This window comes from Saimiri boliviensis, chromosome 11, assembly GCF_048565385.1.
Source record: "Saimiri boliviensis isolate mSaiBol1 chromosome 11, mSaiBol1.pri, whole genome shotgun sequence".
NCBI lineage: Eukaryota > Metazoa > Chordata > Mammalia > Primates > Cebidae > Saimiri > Saimiri boliviensis.
Window position 1 is genome coordinate 93,121,844 of NC_133459.1, and position 26,764 is coordinate 93,148,607.

A 26,764-nucleotide genomic window follows, 5' to 3' on the forward strand; every position below is an offset into this window, starting at 1 on the left:
GAGATGATAATGTATATAAAGTGCCTAATATAGTACTTGCTTGCTACTTCTCTTCCTTTTATTTCGTTTCCAGCTTCAAAACATGCTGGAGCACTGGAGGGTGAAACTTTTGTATATTGTTCTAGGCTAAAGCAAACTTTTTTGTAATTTCATCTTTTATCTGAAATTTCAACTTTAAAATGTTTTAACTTTTATTTTAGATCTAGGGGGTAGCTGTGAAGGTTTGTTACATGGGACTATTGCGTGATGCTGAGGTTTAGGGTGCAAAGCCTCTCACTCAGGTTGTGAGTCCAGTCACCTTTAGGTATTTTTTCAGCCCATGCCCCACTCTTCCACCGTCTGGTAATCTTCAGTGTCTGTTGTTCCCACATCTATGTCCAAGTGTGCTAAATGTTTAGCTCTCACTTATAAAAGAACATGAGATACTGGGTTTTCTGTTCCTGTGAGTTTTTTGTTTTTGTTTTAGTTTTTTTAAGATGAAATCTCATTCTGTTGCCCAGACTGGAGTGCAGTGGTGCCATCACAGCTCACTGCAGCCTCGAACCCCCCAGGGTCAGATGATTCTCCCATCTCAGTCTTCCAAGTAGTTGGGACTACAGTCATGTGCCACCAGGCCCAGCTAATTTTTGGGTTTTTAGTAAGAATAGGGCTTTGCTGTGTTGCCCAGGCTAGTCTCAAACTCCTAGGCTCAAGTGATCTGCCTGCATCAGCTTTCCAAAGTGCTAAGGTTACAGGCATGAGCCACTATGCCTGCCCTGCTCCTGTGTTAATTCACTTAGGATTATGGCCTCCAACTGCATCCACGTTGCTGCAAAGGACATGATTTCATTATTTTTTATGGTTGCATAGTATGCCATCATGCATATGTACCACACTTTCTTTATCCAGTCCATGATTGATGGGCACCTGGGTTGATTCCATGTCTTTGCTATTTTGAATAGTGCAGCAATGAACATACAAATACATGTGTCTTTTTGGTTAAATGCCTAATATACAGAATATATAGGGAACTTAAACAAATCAATAAGCAAAAAACAACCTCATTAAAAATGGGCAAAAGACATGAACAGACAGTTCTCAAAAGAAGACACACAAGTGGCTAAACAAAAGTAGGAAAAAAATCCTGAGCATCACTAATCAACAGGGAAATGCAAATCAAAATCCCAGTGAGGTACTATCTCACATGAGTCAGAATGGCTATTATTAAAAAGAGAAAACAACAACAACAAATGCTAGCAAGGCTGTGGAGAAAAGGAAATACTTGTACACTGTTCGTGGGAATGCAAATTAATCCAGCCACTGTGGAAAGCAATCTGAAGGTTTTTCAAATAACTTAAAACAGAGGTTGAACCTTTAATGACATTGAGCCTTTGTCTCCTTCACTAGAAATAGATATAAAAATTACTATTGCCACTTCTTTGCAAAGACTCTCAAAGGCTTTGAGCTCAGGGATGACTTTGGGTCCTTGCTGTGGTTTCACGTATCACTGAGAGAGGTGCTGCTTGTTAGGTGGGGAGTGCTGTAGGCAGCTGGGGAGATATGATGTGCCTTTAGTCTCCTTAATTGGGTTATTGGCATGGGAATTGCAGGCTTCAGGTTACTCCCTTTTCCCAAATAGAACTTAGAGGGCATGGAGAGCTCAGGGACTCCATTCCATTACTAAAGCCATCAAACAGGCTCATTTGAGTGTTTGCTATCATCATAATTTTAGTTTAATCCAACCCGGGTTATAGTTCATTCCCTTGAAGCTCTGGACTGGGTATCAAATTTGAACTCAGTCCGTACTCAGGTCAGTGCCAAATGCTCCGCTTCTGCCATATTTAGAATTACTCTATGAAAAGTTACATCACCAGGTTTCTCTAAGCTACCGGATAAAATCTGATAGCCCACAACCAATTTCCACTGCAGAGGTCCTCTGGAAATAGGAACTTATGTTCTCCTGGTACAGAGAGGGCTGCCTGGGTTTCTGATAACTGCAGATTCTGATAACTGCCCTTCTGTGATTGGGAGCTCTGAGATAGTCATGAGAGTTTTGGTTTTAGAGATTTTGGGGTTGATAAACTAGATCAAGAAGTGGGAAACACCATTCAATGTGGTTGTGTACCAGTATTTGACAGAAAAGAAAATAAAATGGATTGTCTATCATCTGGGTTGTGTTTTTCTCCTTTGTTTCAAATTATTTTTCTTCCTTGGGGAAAATATGACAGCTGAGGTCCAGTCTTACAGAAATGGCACTGTGCATGTAGTCTCAGAACACTCTACATCTCTAATCTGACTTTACAGTCATCTTACACATTTCACATTGAAACCAGGTAGTCATGCATCATTTATACAAGACGTGGCAAAGCACTGAACTGAGCTTATGGAATTCATATTCTGAATGTCTATGATAACTATTATATCTTGCAGAGATAAACAAAACCTAGAACTGTCAATGGTCATCTTTGCCACTTCATGGGGAAAGAAGATGACATCTAGGAAAGCAATACTGTGACAAGAGAGAGAATGACAGAATTATTAGGCATTTTCCAACCTTCTCTATCCAGGCATTTCTGAAAGGGATCCCATTTCTGAATTTTCCACTTAGAAAATCCATAAAAAATTCTCCCCACTCACACGATAAGTCGTTACCACCTTTTTTTTTTTTGAAGTTTGAGTTTCTGTCACTTGCCACCCAAGGTCCTGCCAATATAGTACTTAGGCATTTAAGGGGACTGTGGTTTAAACTATTTGTTAGAAATGTATACCTTGATTGAATCCTTATTTGAATACAAAGATTATAAATTATTTATTATTAGGAAAAATATATCCAGACAGAACTATCATTACCTGCATGTGAAAGAAAGCTTTAGTATGACGATGATAAAATATAAACTCCGTATTCTGTTACCCAAGATCCTCAGCCATAAATTTTCATTTGTTCCCTGATGTCCCAAGAGAAGAGTGACTAGCACATAGTAAATGCTCAATACGTAGTCATTTAGTGGAGTTGAACCTGGCCTTCCACCTTCATCATTTATCTTACATCCCCTCTCTCTTTACACAATCTAAACTCTGACATACCAGTTTGTTTGTAATTCTCTAAAACTCCAAATCCTTAATCATTGTTATTCCTACTACATGAAATTCTTTCCCCATCGTTTTATTACTTGTTCATTTTCAACTTCTATTTCAAGACCACATTCAAATATTACCTCATAAAGTCGTCTCAATCCTCTTATCATTGACTTTCTTCCTCTTCAAAGCCCCTCAACACTTTACCCCTACCTCTGTTGGAGTTCCTATCATAGTCAACCTTCTTTAACAGTTTCTATGTCCTTTCTACCAGATTGTGAGCTCCTTCAGAGCAAGAACCTGTTTTATTTGTCTTGGTCCGTTAATATGTAACCTAGTCAAGGCAAAACAGAAATATTTGGTGGCATAAAAATGGAATTAAAGGCAGTCTTGTGTGCCAGAAATCCTTAGGTAGTAGAATGGATGTAACCTGGTCTCTGGCATCAATAATTTATAAAATGGAGATAGTAATAATAACAACTCTTAGGCTTGTGTGTACTAAATGATGGTATACATGTACAGCCTTGGCAGAGTGCCTGACAAATAGTAAGAGCTCAGTTATAATGTTGACTATTAACTCTTTGTGATAGTTCTTGTGAGCTTATATTCATCTCATTGTCCAAAGTCAGTAATATTATCAATAGAAGCTTTACATTATGCTTTATCATAAAGATATAACTGTTTTTTAACAGAAAGATACCTTATTATCACCATATATTAAAGATAAGGAAACTGAGGCCAAGTGAATCAAAGAAACTTTTAAAGATCCCACTGCTGATCAGTAGCAGAGCCACAAGAATAAATGCACTTCGTTTACTGTAGTAATGAATAATTCCTCAAAATTAACTGCTAAATGGAAGTGTCAGAACTATAAAATATGCTTTCAGAATGCTTAATTTTGATATTGAGTTTTTATTAGAATAAAAGCATGTGCAATTTAGGCATTTTCTGTGCATGGTAACCAAATAAATTTATTGTAGTTGGTTTGCTTTCGTTAGATTTGGTGGTCTCTAAGCTGTGCTACTAATCCATCCATTAAACATTTGAGTTAAAAGGGACTTTACAACACTTCTAATTAAATGTGCATGTACTGTGCTATAAAGATTAAGGAAATTGGGGACCAGAATAGTCATGTGACTTGGCCAAGATCAAACATATTTAGGTCACTTTAGTTGTGAGGATGGTTAAAATAGTTAAGGGGTGTTGCAGAATTGCCAGCTATTTTGGCTGGGTTGAACCTAGTATGCTTTTGGGGAGACCTGACCATTGGATCTGGAAGCAGAAGACCTACATTCTAGTATGTGTTAGTTTTTGATTCCTCTTGTTTCAATGTCCTTATCCACGAAATAGACATAAAAATACATGCTATGTATACCTTATCAATGGGAAGACAATATTAGGTAATGTGTGAAATATAAATTAAAAAATTCTTTTATTATTATTTCTTTTTTTATTTTATTTATTTATTTTTTTTTTTGAGATAGAGTCTCTCTCTGTCGCCAGGTGCCAGGCTGGAATACAGTGGTACAATCTCGGCTCACTGCAACCTCCACCTCCCGGGTTCAAGCAATTCTCCTGCCTCAGCCTCCTGAGTAGCTGGGACTACAGACATGAGCCACCATGCCCAGCTAATTTTTATATTTTAGTAGAGACGGGGTTTCACTATGTTGGCCAGGTTGGTCTCGATTTCTAGTGTGAGAATTGAACTTACTCTAAGCTAAACTCAACTTTCTGTAGGAACTTAGTATTACAGTATTCATTTTATCAAAGTGAAATAGGTCAGAGACAGAAAGTAAAATTACAGTTAAAATCTTTTTAAAGGATTTTCTTTGGGATGAGAGTAGATATGTTGCTTTGGCCCTGTGAGTTACACTATGTTCTCCAGTGACTTGTAACTGGCTCAGCACAGGTTACCTAAATTTTCTCCTTTAGCTGCCTTGGTTATATGTAACATTTTATGTTCCTGATTTACTCGAACTCCTTCTGTTGAAATACTATTCTGACAGTATCTGATAGTTAAGAAATGCTTCTGCATCATTCATATGAGTTTCTAACGCTTATTTTTTGAAGACAGAAAGTTACAAATTGCCAAGAATAAATGAACTTGAAAACACAGAGGTGTTTTTTTGATCTTTAAGGGACAGACTGTATTTCTAAATGGATGATCTGATTTGATTAAAATAACCAGCTATGTGTTTGTTTCATGACTTAGATAACTTGATTATACATCATAATTAACAGCTAAAAATTTTGATCTGGTTAGCCAAAGTATTTTCTATAACTATGATTTAAAAACATATTTTACAAAGGATTAAATTTTATTTTTACCTAGACTGTTAATCTTGACTCTGAGATGACTATTTTAAGGGTGTTGTAGAGGAGCTTACCTCACAGGTGCTCCTAACCCTTCTAGAAACTTAAAAAAAACTATATAAAAGTAACGGTAATTTTATTTCAAGATTATAATATTTAAGAAATGAGAATAGAAGTTTGCATGGTGCATTCATGTTATTTCACATGTGGGCTGTTGCCTATATTCTGTATATAAAAGTCACTGCATCCTATTTTGTGAGAGAGTGAAAACCTAGAAGTTCAGGGTATTTCCAGTTAAATAAATAACTGTGTTTGAAAATCCTCTTCATGGACAGATACTGCCTATGCCTCCACAGACTGGTCCATTTCTTTTCTAGCAACCATGGGTTCCCCAGGAGGGTTCTAGCCCTCTTAGATCTCTTTCACTTCTGGACTTTTAAGAGTCATCTGAGACAATATTTAGTGGTGTGGAAAACTGTGGCAATTATTTGTGTTGCTCTCTGATTATTTCTGAATGCTGCTAGTCTCCACTGTACTGCACTTGAAGAGGGGTCCCATTATGTACTTTGTTATTTCCCAGAATCTAGCACAGTGCTGGGCACATAGTAAGCACTCAATAAACACATAATTAATCAACACTAATGGGGAAACTTCTTAAGGTCTTGGATTCTGTTTCTAATTATCTGCATGGTACTTCGTCTAAGGCCATATGCTGATAGGTGCTTATTGATTGATTTGATTGAAACTATAAACCCTTATAGAATACTCACTCAATTATTTAACTCCTATGGTAATGTGAATCTGAGCCCCCAGTCTTTTTCCTTATTTAACTTGTCTTGTTCAAAGAGTTTTAAATTTGATGCTTCTAATTGAGGTTACCTGGGTTATCACTTGTACCAGGGAGGATTCTTACATTCAGGTCATTAGAGGTAGAATCCGTAAGTTCATTCTTTCTCCTTGCACATTGAGGACATAGGCCCTCTCTGGTTAAATGGTTTGTCTAAGGTTATTCATTAATCCATTTGATATTAGATTTTGAGTCCCTGTTTTGTTCCAGATGACATAGTGACTTAAGGGTACAGTCACTTATTTCATAATTCTCCAGCCATAGTCCCAATTCCAATTTCAACCTCCATCTAGCTACCATTAAATATTTATCTCACAGTGGAGTGATACCTTTCCTTCTCCTTGCCCCTTCCTAAACATACACTGGTGAAATCATATGTCCAAAATTTCTGCTGGATCCTACTTAGGGTGTCTGTTTCCAATTTTTTGTAATTGTGGCACTTCATGGTGGATTTCATAACTCTTTGCTTCCAAAGGTGGGACAATAATATATTTTAGAAATCTAGTTTTGAGGAGTTTTTTGAAAAATTTACAATATCCATGGTAAGTGAGGAGCTCTTAGAATATCCCAGAGACAAAATAGGATTTGGGAATCTATGTCTCAGGGGACATGAATTAGTGTATTTGACTGAGTGTGTGATGATATAATGACTCTGCTACTGAAAGGCATATAGAATCAGGCTAGGATATAGATTTGTCACTCAGCAACAGCTCTCATCTTAGATAAGTACTTATACTTTTCAGTGCTTGGAGAAGACCAAAAATAGCTGCTGCTTAGTCCTAGGTATAAAATTATGTGCATAGACATGTACGACCTAGTTATAAAACTTTATAGTTGTTTTACTTGGTGGTGGGGAGGAATACAGAGAGGGGAGGGGAAATGAAAATAGTGACTAAAGTAGTGATAATGAAGTTTTTGGTCAGAAATTTGCCCTTTATTTAGAAGTTTGGTTCAGTTCTTTAGCACCTGAGTGTCTTCACAAGTGACAGGTGAGGAATTGGGAAGATGTAGAGAAATGACGCTTTTTCCCCCATGAGCACTTTGTTTTCTGTGGCTTTGAAACAGCTGTGAGATATTCTTGCCAGAGATGCTGCCTGGGTTGCAAGAGAAAAAAGTCAGTGACCAAGGGAAAGAAAAGTAAATGAAACATGGGATGTATTGTTCACAGGGCTGCAAACCTGCTACAGGGAAGTGAGGTTGGCAGCAAGGTGATTTGGCATTCTATCTCATTCTTTTTCCATCTTACTAGTGCCAAGGACTGATGCTCAAGAAGCTCTGGCCCTTGACAGCAATGAAAGGTCACTTGTCAGAGTAAAACACTTGTTTCCAGCCTTTACTCTTGTATATATTTATCTTCAAGGAAAGCAATCAGAATTCTGAATGTTAAGGGTGGGTTAGAGAAATGGATTCTTAGGCTTGACCTGCAGTATCATTTGACCTAAGGAGATTATACTAGATTATCTGAATTTGAAAAATTTTAGGACACACAACTCTTGGCACGAAGCTCCTAAAGGTAAATGTTTAAAATTCCAGAAAATCTTCCCTGATGAATCTGGCCCTAGCCTTCTCTGTCAGTTGGCTTCCCCTGCCCCCCCAACCCCACTGCTCTTCACGAGTACAGAAGACACAGGAAAGGACCACCTGGCCCAGCACGCCAACTTTTTATTTGGTTGCTCTCAATCCCACCTTCCTGTTTGGACCACCCCTCCCCTCTGCCCATACTTCAGAAACCAATCAAGGTGTCTCCTGAACTCATTTATTCCCTTTGTTTCAACTGCCTTTTTGGGTAACTTTTTCCATATGCTTACATCCTCGCCTCACAACAGAGGTTTCTTTCCCATCCGAAGTGCCCTGATTAGACTCCTAGGAAAAACCATTTACTCAAATATATGACAAAATACTTCTAAAGATCCCAGGCAGCTTTTCATTACTTTTGATGGCCATGACTTATGTAAGTAGAGGAAAAATCTCTGTGTTTAAAAATAACTGACAGGCAGCGATGCTGAGTGGTATGGAACTGAAGAACACATTGTCAGCACTGAATCTTTGCTCACACAAATGAAGTAGTCTAATCTAGGTTTGGACCTATAATCTATAATTATTTTAGTTTAATTTGGCATTGATTTGGTTGCCCTAGTTTGGCCTCATTCCCTTCCACATGGTGACATTAGTACTATTTATATTGCCTGTTGTGGACCAATTTTCTTCAGCTGTTGCTAAAACTTACTAAAATGCCAGATGTCATGTTGGAAACACGAAACCTGAAAGAAGGTCATAAATCACAAAAACAAACCATAAAAAATAATAAAATACCCTGAGTGCTGTGCTCTGGAGCTTCCCAGCTTTAAGTCTCCTTTTGTTCACCCCCCTCCCCACTTCACTGCATTTCCCACCCCCATCTTTTAGGGCCAGGGGTGAGGGGAGCTCAGCAGTTTCTCACCTAAGGCTTGATTGTTTATTTTGCAGATTCAGAGCAGAGCACTGGTTCAGACTCTGAGGTGCTCACCGAGCGGACTTCCTGCTCCTTCAGCACTCACACTGACCTGGCCTCTGGCGCTGCAGGCCCTGTGCCTGCTGCCATGTCTTCCATGGAGGAGATTCAAGTAGAACTTCAATGTGCTGACCTCTGGAAGCGGTTCCACGATATTGGAACTGAAATGATTATCACCAAAGCAGGCAGGTAAGGAAAAATTCCTTTGAGTGCTCAGATTCAAAGAATCTGCAGAAGTAGGAATCATTACATTCTTCCATTCTTATTTATTTGTGATGGTATCAATGAAACCAAAGCAGCTTGCACTCACTTTTTCGCATTTGGACATCTTGGTAAAGTGGTTCCGTTGTGTTCGCTGTGACTGTGTTATTTTCCTCCAAGGGCCAATCAAATGTAAATCATGTAAATCACAAACATTTTCTACCTACAAGTGTATTTCAGCTAGTACTAGAAATCCATGGTATCTTAAGAGCCAATATATATATATTTCCAAAGCAAGTGTTTACTTCATAATTAAATACTTCCAAGAAGTTTGCTTCCCAAATAACAACTTGCATCTTCTAAAGTATTTAATGCAACGATGCTTTTGTAATAATTTTTTAAAAGAATTGGCTTGTTGCATATTCTGAGCCCTGTTGATGGTCCATTGTGTTTCATCACTGGCTTGAAATTATTACACAACTTTAATGGTAACCTATGGAGTTTCTTGCAAAACTGTTTTTTTAGCATTACAAAGTTTTAAAAACACAGTTTCTCTTAAAATAGACACTTTTATTTAAGCTACTCCTTTATTGGTATGTTTCAGCTCTCCATAGTTAAGTATCTATTTTATGCTGGACACTCAACATATGTCTTTGAAAGTTTACAGGAATCCCACGAGGTTGGGCATAATCATTTCATACATGGATTAGGATGCAGAGGATGAAAGACATTAGTTAGCTTGGCTGAGGGACATGGGTACTAAGAGGCAGCTCCAGAATCCTGCATAGAGCTAAGTGGCTCTAAAACAGTGGTCTCAACTCTGAACTGTTAAGAAATGGCTGTAGTTATTTCCCCTTGGCTTCAAAATGAAACGATTTAGATACAATTAAATTTGGGCTGGGCGCGGTGGCTCATGCCTGTAATCCCAGCACTTTGGAAGGCCGAGGAGGGTGGATCATCTGAGGTCAGGAGTTCGAGACCAGCCTGGCCAACATGGCAAAACACCATCTCTACTAAAAATACAAAAATTAGCCAGGCGTGGTGGCATGTGCCTGTAATCCCAGCTACTTGGGAGGCAGAGGCAGGAGAATTGCTTGAAGCTGAAAGGCAGAGGTTGCAGTGAGCTGAGATCGCGCCACTGAACTCCAGCCTGGGCCACAGAGTGAGACTCCATCTCAAAAATGAAAATAAATAAATAAATTTGGACTAAGCATTTCAGCATATAGAAATAGTTCATTGAAATTAAGCAAAACAATTATGCTACTTTTGTATTTTCAAGGCCATTGTACATAATCTCACATGTCACGGGGAACAAAAATCCCATCTTACTGATCTTGAGCTGTTTTCATGAACTTAGCTATTTAAAGTAAAATGATATTTTGATTGATTACACTTTATCTATGTGCATATAAGAAAACCTCCCAATACAATAAGATATGATAAAAACATGAAGTCAAAATAAACCTGAAATTTTGTTTATTTTCTTTCTCTTCTGGAACTCTATTCCTTCTCTCAGTAGTGAATAAAACCACTAAAGACTTCCCAGGGGCAGCAGCTGGGCTAGATAATTATGTTCAGTACCATCTCTTTTTTGTTGCTTGGGTCTCAATGTACTGCTGTTCCACATTTTGGGGTGTTAAGGTTTGGGAAAAAAACAAAGTAACTCATGGAATCTTTTTGTTTGTTTGGTTTTTGGTACAAGAGTTGGTTTGGAGAAAGGAGAAATATTGCTATTGTTTATAAGATTTTCCAGTTTCATTTTTGGGTTTTTACTTTATTACTCTTGGGTCTGTGTATTACAGTCATGTTTGTTCCTGATATCACTCCCTTATTCCCTGTGCTTCAGTGAATTGAATTCATTTGAGCATCTACTTGACAACCCTCTTGTGACTCATTTTGTAATTTCTTCTACAGTATTTTCATTTCCACGTCTATGATTTCACAAATCCACCTTAATATCTGGATAAATCTACATATGTCTCAAAACAGGCACACAGTTTGTTCTTTAGTAATAATTGAAATCCTTTGTTTAGGATTTCAATTAGTTCTGTATTCAGTTGCTTCAACTGTTGTTACTATCATTCTTCTCAGATAATTCTGAAGCAACTCAGAAGCATACATATAAGGCTTTCTCTTCTGTGAATTTTCTTTATTCCTCCTCATTCTCCTGGTTGACTTCTTGCTTCTCACTCATTTTTCTTCCTAGACAGTATTGTCAGTATCCTTTTCCGTTTTAATTCCAATCTCCATCTTCTTAGTTATGTTAGCTATATATAGATTTCTTTCCTTTTAGATGATATTAGTCACCATCTACCTTCCCTCACCCCGCAAAATGTAATCCTATTGATTCAGAACTACTGAAATCTACAAAGCCCTCAATCTTTGAGTATACCAACCCAACCTGCATAATCAGCACCATGGACAGAGGTGCTTGCAAGAATTAATGGGTTTAGAAGACAAAAGAACTGGCCTAAATTTAGCCATAAAATTAAAACCAAACATATCTCTTTTTGTAAAACATGAAAGATTATGTTTTCTTTAGAATGCTGTGGTTTCACTTGATAGTCTATGCTAAAATGCTGACAAAAAGAAAAAAAATGCTTGCAAAGTTTTTAAGAACAGAATTCAAATATAGTCATAGAATTTTAAAGCAGGCAGGCACTGTAGAAGAATATGTAGTCTGTTTCCTTTGCTTTATAGGTGATGAAGTTAAATGACTTATCCAAAGTCACGTTGTTCATTCGTTTTAGAAGTTGGGTCCTGGAAAGAGATGGATAGCTTCTCCATTCAAGGTCATATAACTGTTCCAGGCAAAACAGATGTTGAATTAAAAACACCTAACCCTGTTTTTTGTAAAGTTATAAAGAAAAGAAACCTGTCTCATTCATGTAATACAGCCTCTGTAGGTGACTGGGGAGAACCATATTTTCTTATCTCAGGTAGTAAGTGAGAGGACGTTTGCCCCATGTCTGGCAAGATGCCCTTCAAACATTTACATATACAGGAAAGCTACAAATCAGTGTTATTAAAAAGGGAATTACTGATCTGTATTTAAATGTGTAGATCATGGTTCCCAAATTTTTGGAAAGAATTAATGCGAATTAAAGTGTCTAACCTATAGTGAATGTTAGATTTAGTCAGTATGAGCATTCCATCATCAGATTTAATTAGCCCACCATAAGACAAAAGTATGAGGCTTTTAAATGAAAAATTTAAATGATATACCCATAGAAGCTTCTGAAGAGTAATACGGTGGAGAAAGATGAAATAGTTACGTATTAATTTTTTAACTATTTGGGAATTAGCCACCATCTCTATTAAAGGACTGTGATCCCTCTTGTGGTTTCCCTCAGATATGATTATAATGTTACTGACCTATTGCCAGGGTATGTTAGCCCTTTGGGTTGCTTTCCCTGGATAAGTAGTGAGTGTGTAACTAGCACAGAGAGCCTCTCCTGTGACCAACCAGTACATATTTGCAAGATGGCTGTCTGAGGTCAGGATATGGTCTATGGCCATGAAATGGAGCAAAGCCAATTAGGCCATATGTGGATCAAGCCTGTGACCTTGACCTCATTAGCACTGTGCTCTGCCCAGCTCAACTAACTAGCCCCAGATGGTTAAGCTTAATGCAGCATTTTGTATACAAGTAGCCTACAGCACATTCAGAGCAATCCAAATTTTTGAACTAAGGACTTTTTATGTCTGGCTTGATACAAAAGAGCTTGAGTTTTTCTTCTTTCTTATGGTTAAAGAAGAATGGTGAACTTTATTCTAGACTTGTTGAAACTCAATACCTCTTTTGGGCTGCTCTGTCTCCTCCTCTCTTCAATTATGAGAGAAGTTGTAAAGTGCTATATCCTGACCTCACTTGCTTTGGTAAGTTTTAACAAGCCATTGTGGTAGAAACAAGGTATTTCCCAGAGGCCACTAGAATTCATTTGGTATTTGCTCCCAATTCCACAGAGTCCTTCCTCTGACACACACATTGACAGCCTGAGAACTTGCAGAAAATTTTCTACAGTTTTATGCATTAAAAATCTTGGTGGCTATTTGTTTGGAGATTGGTAGCACCTTCCTTTTTTTCTTGAGAGAATATTTTTAGAGTGGTTGTTTTTAAATAAACTCAGTTGAAGATATTTTATGATCACTGGCAATAAACCAAAAAGCTCTTTGGATTGTAAGAAGAGTGTAAGTTGCTGTACTTACCTTTAAAAAGATTATAGCTAATAGAAAATGTATGCGTGGCTAGACACATGCACACACATGTCTATGCATACATGTATATCATAAGAAACATTAACTAAAAATACAAAACAGGGTGTGGTATGAACCCTTGGATAGTATGAATCATCAAATAGGTCAATTTAAGTTGAGAAGAGATACCATTTTAGTAGCATAAGTCTCCAGTATATTTCTTAGTGGTAATTTCCAAAGTGGAAAAAATCAGCCAACTTTGAGAATTAGAGAACATTAGAATTTGATATGCTTAGAGTATCTATTAAGAATATACTGTTTAAGCATTTACCCCTGCTACTTCTCCCACTCTGATTTCTGAGCTTTCTGTTTTACTGCTCTTCATAGGAGGATGTTTCCTGCCATGAGAGTGAAAATCACTGGCCTAGATCCACACCAGCAGTACTACATAGCAATGGACATTGTGCCTGTGGACAATAAAAGATACAGGTAACAGTAACTCTGGGATGTGGAAATGTGGGTATCACCAGCATTCCAAGACAGTTCCTCAGACTCCTTAGAGGAGACATTTCAGCAATGTATACTGTACAGGGAACAAGGAATGGAGAATATGTCAGAGAACCAGGTGAAAGTGTTAATTTTGGTCTGGGATTCTTCCCTATGTCCCTGAACAGAATGGGATTATATAGCGCCCCACAAGGTAGCAAAAATCAAGTGGATATTAGGTCTAAAATCCATTTAACTAACATTGAAAGTGATTAGCATATTGAATAATTTGGTTTGTGCAATGCTAAATGAATGGAGGTGATTCATTTTGGAGCGAGGAAGAGAGGTGGAACAATGAAGCACATTAAAATGATTATTTGATGGATCACCCTGTAGATGATGGAGAGGAAGAATAGGAGAACTGGGTAAAATTTTAAGAAGAATATCTACTTAGGAAGAATTATTATTCATTGATATGGGTTGTAAGCAAGTTTATTAAGTAATTTTTCCTCAAACTGATTAAAAGCCAACGTAATCCTTGTGTATCTTGGATGGCTTATACATAGTTCTTGCCAGAAAAAAAAACTTTTGGCTTATTTGTTCTCTTGAGATCTCACTAAAATCATTAAATCATTACTCATTTTTTAAATATCTAAAGTCTGAGAACTTGGCCCTAAACCCATGAATTTGGAGGCAGCAGTTGATGAAAAAGGCCAGGACTAGTATGGCAAGCAGGGAGAGAGCTGGCCGAGACAGACACAGTCTGGATTTCAAAACTTAGGAGAAAAGATACTTCCAGCTCGTTCTGGAGGATTTTGGGAGCTGTGATTTGGACTGAGTGCCTCTCTTTCTCAGGGTCCAGGTCCCATGTGGTCCTTTGGAACTGAGAAGCAGGGAAGTGCCAGGTCCATGGAGATGTTTCTTCTGAACTATGAGAAAATTGGCCAAATCAGGAAAATGGACTTCCTTTGCTACCAAACAATGTCCTGTTTCCAGTGACTTTGTGGGAAAATAATGTAGAAGATGATATTCAAAATGGGTTCATCAAAGACAATGTGAACTGGGGATATTTGGCATTGTTTCTGGAATGGCTGCAGCAGGGCAAAGGCCCATCACAGAAATGCCTCAAAGTCCAGATTCTTAGCAAGGAAATGGTTAACCATTGAGAGACTTGGAAGGGCTCTGCACATGGCTGCATTTTATAGGACAATATGGAAGATGTTTTTAATAAGGAACAAAATCCTGAACAAATGGCCAAGGGATTATATGGTTTGCATTTGAAAGGTGAAAGGTTGCAGTAAAATGCCTTTTCAATAGCTAGACATGTGAGTTCAGGATGCCTGTGTGCACACAGGGGTGCACGGCATGGAGAGAGGAAAGAAAGAAAGACAACTGTGAGAATGTTTTCCTTGCGAGGGCTGTAGATTTGATCGTTAACCACAATATTTCTCTGCTCTCCCACTCCATCTTTTTTTTGTCCATTTCTGTCTCTATTTCAATTTCCTGGTTATCCACCCTTCTCTTTTCCTCCTTTGGTTCTCTGTTTCTTTCCCATCACTTCTCCATTCATGTCATCTCTTTGTTTTTCTCTCCTCTTCCTTGTCTCAACTTGTTTCCTGGGCCACTGTCGCTTCTCTGTCTGTCTCTGAATTTTCCTCTCTTCCTCTGTATCTCAGATATGTGTATCACAGCTCCAAGTGGATGGTGGCTGGGAATGCTGATTCCCCTGTGCCCCCAAGAGTTTATATACACCCTGATTCTCTAGCTTCTGGAGACACCTGGATGAGACAGGTGGTCAGCTTCGACAAACTCAAGCTCACCAACAATGAATTGGATGATCAAGGACATGTGAGTCAAGGAATCCCATCTCCTCTCTCTTTTTCTCTTCCCCGGTTTGCTTTAGAGCTGGCTAGCCCCAGGCTTTTTCAAATAGGTGACATAAGAATTTCTGTGCCACTTTAAGTCATTTTAAGTAAGTAAGCATAAAAGTGGTTTTTTCCCCGTTAAATTCCATTTGTTACAAATCTAACATTTAGCAAACATCTGTTATGCATCAGGTTGTGTTTATCAGATAAAGTCCTTGTACTCCAGAGGCTTATTGTCCAGTTGAGGAGGCAAGACAGAGAAACAAGACAGATTAACCAGTGGTAAAAGAAATCACAACATTCGAATAACCCACAGGCAATAAAACAAGAGAAACAAGTGAATGACAATTTCAGCTAATTTGTCAAGGAATTTACGAATTTATAGGGAAGACTAAATCTTAAGACTTTCCAGGTATAATTAGAGCATGTGATGTTATTAATTTATCTTTGGCAGTGAAACACACACTGAATTTCAACCGAGTGGCAGGACCCATAGTGGGTGCTATGGGAAAATTGAGTAAGCTAAAACCATTGCTTCCACCTTCAAGGAAACACAATTTTCTGAAGGCACAAAAACCCATATCTACCATTTACTCTCAAGTAACAAAAAGTAATGTTCACCTATCTAATAACGAATGCATAATAGGATGTAGAATTTAAAAGGCAGCTTGAACACATGCTGAGAATTTGAAGCTGGAGGGAACAACTTGTCACATGGCAGAGGTTCTGAGACCTTTTAATGAAGTGTTGTCCATTAGTACTGGAGTAGTCATTCAGCATTCAAGCAAACATATGACATCTACCAACCATGATAAGGATGTCCTGCTGTTTGGTTCCATGTAATTCTAGTTAATCACGGAGTCCTTCCTGGGCAAGTATACTGATTTCTACCTTTCTGTACATCTCACCGTCAATCTATGCTTCTTCTATAGTGCTTCTACTTAGTCATTTATTTGCATGAGAGCAAAATGTAGGTTCTTTAAAGCCAAGCCTGGCACAATATCCCCTTTTGTTTCAGATCATTCTGCACTCTATGCACAAATACCAGCCTCGAGTTCATGTGATTCGTAAAGACTTCAGCAGCGACCTTTCACCCACTAAGCCGGTTCCTGTTGGGGATGGGGTGAAAACGTTCAACTTCCCCGAGACTGTGTTCACCACAGTTACAGCCTATCAGAACCAGCAGGTAAGAGATGGCCCTTGAGAGCCTTCTGCTACATCTCCTTTCAAAAGAGTCTGTTCATGCTTTTGGCAATAGATGCTTAGTCCTGCATGGCACTGATGAGTTAATATGAGAGATAAAGGTTCTGCGGTACACACAGGGCATTGGTGATTACAATATGGTAGTGCCTAGTAAGAGCTTACATGGTCTAGGTTTAGATCAGAGACAAGATCTTGACCAAGAGGACCAAACCTATTAAATTATTTTTATATTATTCTCTGTACTTGCACCTGTGTTCCTGACCTCTACTACGTCCCAGCAAATGATCCTCACCATTTGGAATTCCTTTGCAAGTACTGAGGTTTGAGTCATGCCTTCTCTCTTATCTACAGTTTTCTGTGTATCCTTCCACCAGGCTACATCAAAGTCATCCAGCTGTTGTGGGTCTATTTAAGATCCACTACTTCCACTTACACTTTCAGATTAAATTTACTTCTGTGTGACCACCTGCCACATCCTAAGATCTGTAAGTTTTTATATCTGTAATACATTCATTCATTCCATGAATATTTATTGAGAACGTACTATGTTCCAGGTTTAGCACAGAAATAGAGCTGATTAAGATGCTTTTTTTTTTTGTTTAAGAAAAGAAGGATTTTCGTTGGATGGAAGACATATAAATACATAATGATAGTACAATGAAATAATTCAATGACAGAGATGTTTCTTGCTTTGTGGAATAAGGAAAGTTTTCCTGGAAGAGTTGACACTTTTCTGATGTTGACACACACACACACACACACACACACACGAAGTAGTCAGAAGGATGCACGAAAAATATGTGTAGGGGAAGGGGGAGGAGAAATCAAGTCTGGAATTACTGTGGGCTTTCTAAATTTTTCTTTTTGAGCAAGGTGGCTAGGTGGACTTACAAGTGGTCTCGCTTTATGTAACTTCCTGAAAGTTGCATGAGGATGTCATTTTTGTGCATTGGATTGGATTTAATTGTTTGTCAAAATATGTAATTATAAAGATACTGCAGTGAACCTTTTCTCAAAACAGACATTTTTTGTTTGTTTACCTTGCTTGAAAATGTGCTTACTTTTATTTGGGGCCTACTGAAGCAAAGTGAATGTACACTATTATACTCAATATCTCTTATATTGGATACTCTGCTTTGTGCTCTAACAATGAAAGCAACGGATAGGAAATCATTCATTTACTAATTCTTGTGAAGTGCTTATTATGTGCCAAGCAGCTGAAGGTGAATTATGTAAGTATGGACTCATCATGGTTCTTCTGGATAAGATTCCTTAGATATTATTTACTTTCAGAGGAATTTGACATATAACAACGTTTAGTTCACTAAATGAGAAAGTCTATACCGTGTTAGACTTTTCTCTGCAGCTGTGAATTGTTTCCAACTTCAGATTTTCCTTTTGGATGGCACATTTGATCTATAAAAGAGCTTTAGTTTGGTTTGGGTGCTGTTTAAAAGCTATTAAACGGTCTCAAACTCCTTAGGTAGTAAAGTTTCAGAGGACATAAAGGATCCATACAGAAAACTATAATTAAGATTTTTCAAGCTCTGATACAAGATATAGCATCAATACAGACATGGCCTTTGGAGCAACCAGAACTTTGGGATTAGTTCTGGCTCAGACGAAGGGAAGTACGAGTCTGAGTTCTTTGGATAACTGATTAGACTTTTCTAAGAATATGCCAGCCACCATTTTTTAAAATTGCATTTTAGGTTTTGGGGTACATGTGAAGAACATGCAAGATTGTTGCATAGGTACACACATGGCAGTGTGATTTGCTGCCTTCCTTCCCTTCACCTATATCTGGCATTTCTCCCCATGCTATCTATCTCTCCCCACCTCCCCAACCCCCGTTTCTCCCCCATTTCCCCCAACAGACCCCAGTGTGTAGTGCTCCCCTCCCTGTGTCCATGTGTTCTCATTGTTCAACACCATCTATGAATGAGAACATGCAGTGTTTGATTTTCTACTCTTGTATCAATTTGCTGAGAATGATGGTTTCCAGTTTCATCCATGTCCCTACAAAGGACATGAACTCATCGTTTTTGATGGCTGCATAATATTCCATTCCAGCCACCATTTTAAATAGTTTCTGATGAAGGCAGTGATGTGACAATAAATATTTGAACATCAGAATTTACCTTGTAGAACACTGAAGAATGAACATTCTACTGCCTCACTGAGATCACTTATAGAGGCCAGGAGAGCCATTATTGTAAGCCAGGTTGAAACTAGAAAGCTACAACTCACTTTGACAATGAAAGAGGGCCAAGCTTGGGTTTCTGACATCCCCTTCACATCCTTTACCTTCTTTCACAGACAGTGTTCTAGCATAGGAGTACATTCTACTCATAGAAATATTTTGTTTACATCTGGGCTGAAATGGGAGCAGGACACCATGGTTAAGAGCATAGAATCTGGCAGCAGACAAATAAACTTGGTTTGATTTCTGGTCTTTTCTCCAACACTGTGTGGAATTAATTCCTTTCAGCTTGTGTTTCTGGTCTTGAAAAAGTGCCTGCCTCATGGTTATGAGGACTAAATGAGGGAACATGTATAAATTTACTGACACAAGCCTGGCATCTAGTTAGTAGTAGTCAGCCTACGTTGCTCCCTTGCTGGGTCTGCACAGGCATGAAAAGTGGGGCATAGAAGCAATTTCAAAGAATAAATTGCTTATTAGGAAAAAAGGGCATTGTTGGAAATTGGAGGAGCTGCAATGGCTCTCAAAGGAGTTATAATCCATAGATAACTACTTTGAGCTCTCTGTCATCATGTCATATTGGTGAATTGGTGATGTGCTGACATTCAAAATAGATGAGTCATACTCGTTTCTGTCCATTTTGGGATCAAGATGACAGCTTTTGCCTGTTTAACAAGCCCCTAATCCCTGGATAAATCAACAAGTATGATTATTTAATGTTCTTTTTGGCTGCATAGATATGATTTAATATAATATAGTACCTTCTAGTAATACAAAATAACCTGGGTCCTTTTCCCAGGAATCCTGAAGTTTGCACCCTATAGGTCAGAGCTGTTACCTAACTATACTTTTCAGACTTGTTCTGAAGATGCCATGTAGCATAAATTGTTCTCTTTTGTGAGCTATTTTCACCTATTACTGTGTTTTTATTCTTCTTGACATTCTGGAATGAGAACAATCAATATGACAAAATTATTTACTTCATCTATTTCTTTTTAAGGACATGGTTAGGAGGCCTATGAGAGAGAAAAGAGGAAAAAATTTAGTGGTGGGTTGTTAGTGTTCTCAGGAACTTGTTTGGGGAAGCACTGAAGAAAAGACAGTAGAAGTATAATGGAAATGGAACACTGCCCAGACTTCCTAAGGAAAAGCAGTGTCCTGCTCCATAGACAGCAATGGGCTAGACATTTAGAGACCTGGGTTTTAGTCTTAAATTCTCTACTGGCTACACATGTTGCTCTGAACAAGTTGCGTTTTTTACAATAATTGTGCTTCAGTTTCTTCTTCTAGAAAATGAGGAGTTGGCCCGTGCTTTGCAAGGTCCCTGATAGCTGTGAAATTCTAATTTAGCCCTCTTTTTTTTTTTCCCCACATGATTTTTAGCAATTGTTATCAAACGAAGACAACCACCGGGATTTTCAACTACTGAAAATTATTACAGGCTCACATCCAAAAATGTTTTTTTAATTCACCGAATATTCTAGACCAATATATTTTTAGTAAGTCTACATTTGAGGGGTATGAAGATGGTGTTTTGTAAACAAAATATTCTCCAACATACTATTTATTTGCGACTCTTTCCAATTCTCCTGTTGTTTTAGTTTTTTGTTTGTTTGTCTTTTGGGACAGGGTCTTGCTCTGTCTCCTGGGCTGGGTGCAGTGGTGTCAACATGGCTCACTGCAGCCCTGGCCTCCTGGGATCAAGCCATCCTCCTGCATCAGCTTTCTGTGTAGCTGGGACCACAGGGTGGGTATCACCATGCCCATCTAATTATTTTTTTTGTAGAGATGGGGTCTCGCTTTGTTGCCCAGGCTAGTTTTGAACTCCTGGGCTCCAGCGATTCCCTCACCTTAACCTCCCAAAGCGTTGGGATTATGAGTGTGAGCCTCCCGTTGTTAAACTCTGCATTCATCCTGACTCCCATCTTGTCACCCAGGTTGAGCACCTGGCTGTCACGACATTTAGTCTGCCACTAATGTCTTGCTTCTATTGATAGAATATATTCTTCTTTCTAATCTGATTGGTTTTGAACTTGTTTGGTTTCTGCCTTCCCCCCACCTTGGGTTCTTACAATAGCTTCCAATTAGGTCACCTGGACTGCAAGCTTCATGTGTCACAAGCCATCCTATAAATCATTGTGAAGCACGGCGATCATCGCACCATTTCTATGCCAAAAATTGTCAATGACTCCTCAGTACCTAGGGATTCAAGTCCTGAACCCCGAGTCTTTCCAATAATTTCCTCTGTGGCTAATCACCAACTACATTTCTAGGCTCAATTTCTGTTATTCCTCATCACACATCCACAAGAGTGTGGCCATCTGGTTAGAGTTTTACTGCTGCCTGAACTTTGTAGCCTCCTTGCCTCTGTATGTTCCGTTTTCTTTTCCAGGAATGCCCTTTCCTTTCATTTTTATCTGTCTCGATTTTTTTCTACTCTTCAAAAATTCGGTGAAAATACCATCCCCTACCACTTTATTTCACATTTTCAGCTGCAAGTGAGCTCTCCCCAGTTAGAACTGTTAGGGCTCTGCACCCCTCTCATGACCTCATCATGTTGTAACGCTGGCTTACTTGTCCAATCCTCCCCTTGATATTTTGAGCTTTTTAAGAACAAAAGTTGTACATTTTACAAATAAACAGTGTGATGTAGAAAGCATGAATTTGAGAGTTAGGAGACTTGAGTTCTGCAGCCAGCTCTGCAGTTGATGGACTGTACTGCTTTTGGCAAATCACTCTACCTTAGCATCCTCATTTGCAAATTGATGATATGGTCTGAATCGGTACTAGTCTATGGAGAAATTTTTATGGTCCACTAAAAAATGAGAAAAATAAAGAAGTATAGGGACTTTCATGAATGTAGATATTCACTTTAATAGACTTTGTCTTTCCCACTTTTTTTTTTTTTTTTTTTTTTTTTGAGACGGAGTTTCTCTCTTGTTACCCAGGCTGGAGTGCAATGGCGCGATCTCGGCTCACCACAACCTCCGCCTCCTGGGTTCAGGCAGTTCTCCTGCCTCAGCCTCCGGAGTAGCTGGGATTACAGGCACGCGCCACCATGCCCAGCTAATTTTTTGCACCTTTAGTAGAGACGGGGTTTCACCATGTTGACCAGGATGGTCTCGATCTCTTGACCTCGTGATCCACCTGCCTCGGCCTCCCAAAGTGCTGGGATTACAGGCTTGAGCCACTGCGCCCGGCCTTCCCACTCTTTTTTGGATACAAAAATGTCCCTTATTTTACAAAATTATGAGACAGGAGAGAGTAGATAGATGTTAACTGTCTCCATTTGGTGGAATGAAAAAATGGGATTTAATGTTGATTCCTCAAATGAGGGGAGAGGGATTAGAAATGGCTTATAACGTTCTCAAGCACAGCTTCATAATTCTAAGATAGTTGTGTCTGCCCTATATTGCATAGCCCTGAATATATATGGCTGGCAAATGACTGAAATGAAACTGAATGAATGATCAGCCAACATGACTCTAACACTGGTTTCTTTATATAACTCTGGTTCTGTTTCTCTGCATATAAGTATTAGTAAAGAGAGCTTTTCTATTTTCATGGAATATTTTATGCTTTTCTTTCCCCCTTTTCCATTCCTTCCTTCCATCCTTGCCACTGATCAATAGACTCCTAGGGTTGCTAGCATACTGAAGTTATTATTACTATTATTTGCTCTCTATGTGCCAACTTGGCACGTCTATGGCAGAGAGGAAGGTGCAGCATGCCCAGAATCTCTTCATGCAGTATAAAGTGCTAGATGTGGGAATAAAGGTGACTCAACACTCTATGCTTTTTTGTAGAAGAATTTGACGCCAACATATCCTCCCAGAATTAGGAAGAAATTTACATTGCAAAGTCTTTGTCTTCTCTAAGGGCAAAAGACTGCTGAACGTTGATTTTTGTTTTCAAACAGGAAACTAGAATTCTCAAAGACATGGCCCTGTTCTCCCCAGGTAACACAGTCTTATTTCTTGATGAGAACTGGCTACATGAACCAGATAGGAAGTCGGAAACCAGAGCCAGATTTGTGTGAGCAAATCCAATAGGATTTCTGAGCCACTCATTATGGTCTCAACTAGTAAGCCGTTTTGCTGGCTCAAATCAGTGCGGATTTTTTTTTTTTTTCACATGGGTTAAGGTTTTTTGGTTTTGTTTTGTTTCCCCCCCTATGGAAAACCTCTCAAGCAATATAGTAAGAAATAAAAATAATGAAGAGTGTTAATAAGAGAAGGCCCTTTCAGCCTTGGTACTGTAAAACCATACTCAGGATATTCAAGTTTCATTTCCTTTGCAAGTTGTGCTATTTATGTCTGCCCTGTGCACTATGAAGTATAGCTCCTTTATTAACTGCCTCCATGTTACTAGGCAAGAAGTCCGTGACAATGATTAAAATTAATGGTGGCAAGTCGGCAACCACCCCCTTCTGTGGCTCGGTCTTCTATAATTCAAACAACACAAATCAGTATAAGGTTATTTCCAAATAAAATCGGTAAAGAAAAATGCTTTTCCAACCTCTGTATTTTCCCTGTCTTCTCATTATTACTGGACCAAGTTTGAACATGTAGACCAGTAGACTTGTTTTAGTCACATAGGAGGTTGCTAATAGACCTTGTTTTGACTGAAAGAACACTTAGGATTTTTGTCTATAATGCCTGTAGTGAAAGCAAATAGAATCGAGAGCATTGTTTGGTCTAGATTATCTAAAGCTTAGCATGGCTTTGGGACTCCTGAGTCCTGGCTCTCACATCAGCGTTTATTCATTTACTCGCTCATTGAATAAATATTCATTGAGCATGTCACACTAAGTTCTGCTTTATTAAATGGTATATAAAACAGACATCGTTCCTACCTGCGGTCCAGGGGGAGTTACATTTAGTAAACAGGTAAATACAAAAATACATGTGTAGTTATTAATTGTGTTAAGAGCAAAGATGGAATTAAAAAGGATGCAGTTAAAAGGAGCTGCAGAAGTATTTTATTTTGGAGGATGATCAGAGCAGATCTCTCTCGGGAGACAGCATTTTGACCGAGACTTAGGACAAGCAGTCAGCTATGTGCAAAGCAGAGAAGCTAGCGTTTTAAATCTGGTTGTAGAGCAGATGCGAGTGGCCTGAACATAGAAAGCCTGGCACAGTCCTGCACTGGGCGCATCTCAGTTTGGTTGAGTTGCTCAACCTGCCCTGAGCCTGTGGATCAAGGCAGGGGAGTGCAAGCAGGTTGGAGAGACAGGCCAGAGAAAGGGCCTGCTGGCTCTGCAAGTCTGGGATAGAAATTTGGATTCAATTCTGAGCAGCAGTGGTCACTAAAGAGAATGACATGACGTAGGTACATGTTAACAAAGACCACGTGGGGTGCTGGGTAGAGAAGAGATTTTACAGGGAGGAGAATGGAAGAAACAAGTTTAGTTGTAAGGCCACTTAGAATAGCTCAGTCAATTGTGGAAGACAGTGTGGTGATTCCTTAAGGACCTAGAAATAGAAATTCCATTTGACCCAGCAGTCCCATTACTGGGTATATATCCAAAGGATTATTACCTTTGGATAAATAAAGGTAGATAAATCATTCTACTATAAGGACACATGCACACGAATGTTCATAGCAGCACTGTTTACAATAGCAAAAACCTGGAACCAATCCAAATGCTTATCGATGATAGACTGGATAGGGAAAATGTGGTACATATACACCATGGAATATTATGCAGCCATCAAAAACAATGAGTTCGTGTCCTTTGTAGGGACATGGATGAACCTGGAAACCATCATTCCCAGCCAACTGACACAAGAGCAGAAAATCAAACACTGCATATTCTCACTCACAGGCCGGTGTTGAACAATGAGAACACATGGGCACAGGGAGGGGAGCACTGCATACTGGGGTCTGTTGGGGGGAAATGGGGGAGGGACGGGGGAGTGGGGAGGTGGGGAGAGATAGCATGGGGAGAAATGTCAGATATAGGTGAAGGGGAGGAAGGCAGCAAATCACACTGCCACGTGTGTACCTATGCAACAATCTTGCATGTTCTTCACATGTACCCCAAAACCTAAAATGCAATAAAAAAAAAAGAAAAAAAAAGAATAGCTCAGTCAAGAGATAATGAGGACATGGGCTAAGGTCAGAGAGCTGGAGATAGGTAGCTATATTTAGGTCTTACTGAAACATGTACTCGTGGAATAGGGTTGAAAATTAACTACTCAAATATGACATATATATACAATTTTCTATAGCTGATTTTCCTAAAAAGTTCTGGCCCTTATCCTGGAGGAGGATAAGGGGAAAATTTAAACTTTCTGATTTTGTTTTGGGGTTACATATCCCTTCAGGTAACTCGATTCACTCTGGGCAAAGTGTTTAGCCCGTGGTTTTTGTCCCATCCTCCACTCTACCCCATGACCTCTGGATGTATGGTTCACGTACAGCAGTGGAGATGGAATTTATGTGCCTCCATCATGGCAGTGAGTGCATTCCTGTGCTGTTTGCTGGGCTCACTGGCCTGCACCGTGAGGCACCCGGTCTGGTCTGACCTTGGGTCCCTAGTGCTGATATGTTCTCCAGATAAGAAACCACTTGAGTTGGGCTTTGTTTTCTTGCCTAGGTCACGGCCTCGTGGGGCTTCCTTGCTCAGGTCTCACCCAGGTCCTCTGTTTGCGTCTGACTAAACCTTGTAGCACATCTGTGTTATAGTTACCCTGCTTTTCCTCTCATGGCATGAGAAGACTTCTGAGTCCCTTACCCACCTTACCCACCAAAGAAGGCCCATGGGAACGTGTGGAGGTACACACTCAGGCCTCTTTCTGTTTAATCTGACCAGGTGACATTCTTACTTTGATGCAGTCACCCCCGTCTATGTATGGAGATAACCCTGACAATCTGCTCCGAGTCTCCCCACCCCATCCTCGGATTTTGGCTTGAATAGGGTAGATAAGGCTCATTACATATAACTGCTTGCTTTGGCTTTGTGTGTCTTCTCCTCTCTATGAGAAGGGGAGGATTTTAAAAATCCTATCTTATATCATAAGATGGGAATTCACCTTATATCATATGCTTGTCTTCCACAGGACAGCAAGCCTTATGGCTGTTATTTTGCATCCTTCTCTGTACTGTGGAAGACACTCATCAGCTCAGAGTGTCTCAGGCTGCCTCTTGATATGGGACCCATGGGACTAAACTAAAGATGATGAGCTTAAAAACGCATTCATTTCATCCTCCAAAGCCCTCTCCCTGTTACCCTTGGTGTCAGTAAACATAGCCGAAGTTGCCAGCACAAGCAGTACCTGGGATCATACTTTGATTTCTATAGCTCTTTTCTGCCTTCTGAGTAATCTAAATGCCTGATTGGATAACAAAGTCTTTCTATGACATGGCCTCAAGCTGGCCTCTCCAGCCTTTTCTCATTGCTCCTCTTCCCATAGCTCTGAATAACCCAGACTTCTCCATGTTTCTGGAATACATGTTATTTTTTCCCACATTGATATTCATGCTTACATGTGACCTTTCTGTTTTCTAAAAAAAATTAAATTAAATTTTAAGTTCCAGGATACATGTGCAGGATGTATGGGTTTATTTCAAAGGTAAACATATGCCATGGTGCTTTGCTGGACCCATCAAGCCATCACCTAGATATTAAGCCCCACATCCATTAGCTATTTATCCTGATGCTCTTCCTCTCCCTCTCAGTGTGTATTGTGCCCTTCCCTGTAGCCATGTGTTCTCATCATTCAGGTCTCACTTATATGTGAGAACATGTGGTGTTGGGTTTTCTATTCCTACATTTGTTTGCATAGGGTATTGGCTTCCAGCTCCATCCATGTCCCTGCAGAGGACATAATCTCATTCTTTTTTTTATGGCTGTGTGGTATTCCATGATGTATATGTACCACATTTTCTTTATCCAGTGT

The 26,764-nt window shown here is 39.2% G+C and overlaps 1 protein-coding gene across 4 annotated transcripts in view; it reads left to right on the forward strand.

Moving 5' to 3' along the window:
* The window catches only part of TBX15 (T-box transcription factor 15), a 115,065-nt gene that overhangs the window by 50,272 nt on the left and 38,029 nt on the right, over window positions 1-26,764 (forward strand). For all 4 annotated transcript variants that reach the window (XM_010344072.3, XM_074381186.1, XM_074381187.1 and 1 more), the window contains exons 2-5: window positions 8,681-8,894; window positions 13,491-13,592; window positions 15,266-15,437; window positions 16,473-16,640. In XM_010344072.3, the coding sequence (XP_010342374.1) occupies window positions 8,681-8,894; window positions 13,491-13,592; window positions 15,266-15,437; window positions 16,473-16,640 (656 nt within the window). The remainder of the gene's footprint in view (window positions 1-8,680; window positions 8,895-13,490; window positions 13,593-15,265; window positions 15,438-16,472; window positions 16,641-26,764) is intronic.